Below are 4724 nucleotides of genomic sequence, written 5' to 3' on the forward strand. Positions count from 1 at the left end.
GATACAGTATTGTTGAGTGAAGATGAATGAGAGTTGCAAGGTTTGGTGAATGAATTTGGGACAGTGTGTAGGAGGAGGAATCTGAAAGTTCTATCTATCTATCTATTGCCAGACGCCTCAATCCCGTTTGGGGTGGCCACAAACAAATCGCCTCCAAGTCGCCCTGTCCCCCGCCATTTCACTGCCCTGCTCCCAACTCACACCCCCCTCTCTCATATACCTCTCCACCCCATCCCTCCATCTCATCCTCGGCCTCCCCCTCTCTCTTCCCCCCTCCACCTCACTCACGTACACTCTCTTCGTCAGTCTTTCACCGTCCATCCTCTCCACATGGCCAAACCACCTCAGTGTGTTCCTCCTAATGCTTCCTATCACATCCACATCAACACCACAATGCTCCTTTATATCCTCATTCGTCAGCCTGTCTCTCCATGTGACTCCACAGGCTTCTCTTAAATAACTCATTTCCACTGCTCTCACTCTTGACTTGTGTCCTTCCAACAACATCCAAGCTTCACTTCCATACATTAGAGTTGGTATCACAATACTGTCATGCAGTGGCGGCGCCAGGAATTTTTCATTGGGGGGGGCTGAGGAGGGGCTGGGGTAAAATGTGCGGGGGCTTCACAAAATGTCATCAAACTGAAGTGTTGATGGAAAATTGGTATGTACATATTCATAATATCCGAATGTACTGAGGTTCATTTTAGACACCTGTACTCTTTGAAACTGCGGTGTTAATGTATAACATTTCTTATCTCATCAAAAATTCTGCCAAATGAAAGACATAAAACTAGCAAGGAAATTCAGATTAATGTATACGCAACATAATAACATTTATTATTTCCAGTTTATTCCATAAGATTGAAGTTTAACTCAATTAATTTAGACATCATGTGTAAGCAAGCAGTTAACATGACAGAAAAAAATTCTATGTAATGAAGTTAATACAATCTGAAGAATCAGAAGAATTTTTAAATCAAGGTGTAACGACTGTCACGTTACTTTAAAACTATGCGCCTGTTCTGGTGATTGGCAGCAAATGTCTATAATGGCATCAATGTTCAGCTGTTTGGCCCTCCTAGAATTAATTGATATTACAGCAAGGTTGCTGGTGCGGTTGTTGCCACTGCTGTTCCTCAAGTATGTCTTGAGGAGTTTCAGACATGAGAAGCTCCTCTCACAGGCAGCTGAGGTGACAGGGAGGGTCACTGCAATGCATACAAGTTTATACAGGTCTATAAAGGCGTCCTTGTATGGCTCCAACATGGCTGCGAGCTCAAGTGGTGTGGACACTTCCAGGCCATTGTCTCTCTTCCTAGCTATTAGTCTTGTCAATTGGTGGACCTTCACTGCAAGATCACCCTCTGCCACTCCATAATTGGCTGCCATTCCTGACAGCGCTTTTTTGTTCAGAAATGTAATGTGCTTAGGATTCAAGGCAGCAGCACCCATCAGAACATTACAGGCATCAGATGAAAATCGCCTGCTCAGCTCATTGAGCATTCTATCTATGATGGCATAGAAGGTCCTTCTCCTGGCATCTGGTATAGCTCCATCCCTCTGACCTGTACTGGATGTTATGATGAATTCATCCAGGTGTCTGGGAGCAGATTGTTGTCTACCTGGACGCTCAGTCTCAGTGCGTATCCCAACTACCTTGCACAAATCCTCAGCAGCCTCCTCTAACTCCTTCCAGGCAGCTTCAGTCCTCATTTCTGTCAGTCCAGACATGACAGACTGCATCAAGTCCTCTGCAGAGGCCAGCTGAAGGTCATGTGACTGGAGTTGGTTTGACAGTTGTTTGGTCATCAGTAACACTTTTTCCATGGCCATCAGAATTGTCACAAATTGCTGATCTAGCAGGATGCACAGGCCCTTTGCCTCAGTGGCTCTGTGTGCATTGTCTCCCTCCATGAGACGTTTCAAGGTTGTCACTATGGCAGGTAGGGTTCTTTTCACTGCCAGACAAGCAGCATGTTGGAAGGTCCATCTTGTGTCAGACAGTTGCTTCAACTCTATGTGCTGCCTTGTGGGATTTAATTCTTTTTGCACCTATATAAATTCTTCATGTACTACTGACATAGAACTTGTACAAACTCTGTATAGCCACAAAAAACTCTGCTGCAGCCTGGATATTGTGTACACAATCAACGAGCACAAGGTTGAGCCTGTGAGCATAACAGTGGACATACACAGCCTGTGGTACCTTTCTCCTAAACCTCTCCTGTATACCACTGATGTGCCCTGACATGACTGTAGCTCCATCGTAGCACTGGCCAATGCAGGCGTTGTGGTCAATACCACATTTGGCCAGGGTCTCCAAGATCTTGTTGAGCAATGAGTCTGCATCCAGACCCTCGGCTGCTGTGAAGTCAAGGAACACCTCATGAAGGTTCTGTTTGTGGAGATACCTCACTACAGTGAACAGCTGTTCTTGTGTGCTGACATCCTTGGTCTCATCCACCATTAGGGCAAAATGCTCTGCTCTTAGGACCTCGTTGCTGATGTCCTCTCTGATTATTGAAGCTATGATGGTGAGCAGTTCATTTTGGATATCGTGGTGCGTATATTTAGCATTGCCAGGACCACCACTCAGTTTCTTTTTGACAATGTCATCATACCTGGAAATCAGGTCCAGCAGTTCCAGGAAGTTACCTTTGTTGCCAGAATCAGTGTCTTCCTTGTGACCTCTTTGGGCAACATTTTGGCAGGCTGTGTAGAGCAGTAAGTGTATTACTGCTCTAATGTAATGTCTGTTTTCCTTTACAGTTTTTTCATGGTTGGTATTAAAAGCATGTATGATCCTAGAACCTGTTGTTTTCTGCATCTTAAACTCTGCCCAAGCTTGCATAGAAAACTTGTGTCCTGCTGAATTATCATGAGACTTCAGAGATGAGGTTGCCTTCTTCCAATTCCGAAAGCCGTCATGGGTGAAGGACTTCTCACATTTGCTTAAGTGTACATGACCGAAATGACGACATGCAAAGCAGAATGCAGCATCTAGGGTCGTGGAGTACTCCAGCCACGAATGATGATCACGCCAGTTCTTGTTGAATGACCTTGACTGGCCACTGTATTCTGTGGCTGGGTATCTCTTCAAGTCTGGACAGGTGGGACCACTATCTGGAAGCTGGCTCAGGTCCTTGGGTCCAGGTAGTAGTTTCTCACAATGGGTGTGGGAAGTGCCCTCTTGTGGCTGGGGTTCTGCACTAGCCTCACCTAGTAAGGCTGCAGACTCACAATCACGATCACCACTGTCCAGGTCCTCATTAACAGCAGGTGTGTCTGTAGGAGGATCATCATCTCGCAGCCTCTTCTTGGGAATCTTGGGTAACAGGCAGCGTTCCATGATCAACCCGGCCTATGTGATCAAATATGATAAACCACCATCAGTTACTTTCATAAACAGGGAAAACAGCATAAACAAGCACACAGATCACAGAAGCATAAAACTGCATATTAGCATTACAACAGACCAGATATTTTCACACTATTTTATTCTTCCTTCCACAGCTTCTTATAATCTTATAGTAGCCTATATACATTTGTAAGTAGAAAAAAATCAACTTACACCATACCTGTAAATCAGTGCAAGACGAAAACCACAACTAATAAGCTCAGCTGCTCAGTAATTCAGTGTCTACTGCACTAAGCAATTAACAGCCAACAGACTCGGAGATCTACACACAACCGCGTCGCGTGGTAGACTGGTCTGGTAGCTGACAGGAATCGAACAGGAATGGCTCATCGTGCACTCGATTCGTGAATGCTGGGCTAGTCTATAGTAGCCGCAGCGAGAAATGAACGCTGTGGTGGGGCAGCCGGTCATCCGGGGATTCCCCCACTGTAGCCATATCCTCATGTCACCGACCATAGAGGTAGGATGTCACCGACCATCGGCCACCGCTGCAGCCCCGCTCCATGATCCTTACCCTGTGTCTCTGGCTTTCTCTTTCTCTCTCGGTTTCTATATAAACTGCTGTATTTCCGAAACTAATTATGAAATTATTATGACTTTTGTTCCACACCACCACTGAGGTAAAAATCAAGGAGAGTTTTCTGTATAAAGGTTTCCCCCCCCTTGTCTGAGGGCAGGTCAGTTCTGGCGAGTGTATAATTATAGGTCAGGCGGAGGTATCGGCAAGGCCGCACTCCCCCGCTCATATGCCACATTTAGGAGGGGGGGGAAACCTTTATACAGAAAACTCTCCTTGATTTTTACCTCAAAGGTGGTGTGGAACAAAAGTCATAATAATTTCATAATTAGTTTCGGAAATACAGCAGTTTATATAGAAACCGAGAGAGAAAGAGAAAGCCAGAGACACAGGGTAAGGATCATGGAGCGGGGCTGCAGCGGTGGCCGATGGTCGGTGACATGTAGATATGGCTACAGTGGGGGAATCCCCGGATGACCGGCTGCCCCACCACAGCGTTCATTTCTCGCTGCGGCTACTATAGGAGCCTTGGACCATGTAGGCCCTATAGCAGTGTGAATCCTTTACTTCATTTTAATCAAATATATTCAAATTTATTAACTTCCTGCCTCGAATTATGACATAATCGACATTCAATTATATTTCTGAAGACGAGATAATAATCGTACAGTCGTAATACACTAAAAGAATGGCTAATGTAGTTTAATAAAATAATGCTGTATTTTACTTTCACTTATTTTCATTATAGGATATGTAAACTAACCATCTGAATTACAAGAATTTCAC

General features: G+C 44.9%; 2 protein-coding genes across 2 annotated transcripts; both read right to left on the reverse strand.

The window, feature by feature from the left end:
• Nucleotides 1-996: 996 nt before the first annotated feature.
• On the reverse strand, nucleotides 997-1917 carry LOC145390022 (zinc finger MYM-type protein 1-like). The gene has a single exon (XM_080265111.1). It carries the CDS (start codon nucleotides 1915-1917, stop codon nucleotides 997-999), a length of 921 nt encoding a protein of 306 aa, XP_080121237.1.
• Nucleotides 1918-2068: 151 nt separating this feature from the next.
• On the reverse strand, nucleotides 2069-3352 carry LOC145390023 (zinc finger MYM-type protein 1-like). Its single transcript, XM_080265112.1, has one exon. It carries the CDS (start codon nucleotides 3350-3352, stop codon nucleotides 2069-2071), a length of 1284 nt encoding a protein of 427 aa, XP_080121238.1.
• Between the last annotated feature and the right edge of the window lie 1372 nt (nucleotides 3353-4724).

This window comes from Coenobita brevimanus, unplaced genomic scaffold (assembly GCF_032717465.1).
Source record: "Coenobita brevimanus isolate Jiangsu-jjx unplaced genomic scaffold, ASM3271746v2 jjx.HiC_scaffold_2740, whole genome shotgun sequence".
Taxonomy (NCBI): Eukaryota; Metazoa; Arthropoda; class Malacostraca; order Decapoda; family Coenobitidae; genus Coenobita; species Coenobita brevimanus.

Coding starts and splice junctions, on each gene's coding strand:
- LOC145390022 (XM_080265111.1), bottom strand. CDS start 1,917: ATGGAGGGAGACAATGCACACAGAGCCACTGAGGCAAAGGGCCTGTGC.
- LOC145390023 (XM_080265112.1), bottom strand. CDS start 3,352: ATGGAACGCTGCCTGTTACCCAAGATTCCCAAGAAGAGGCTGCGAGAT.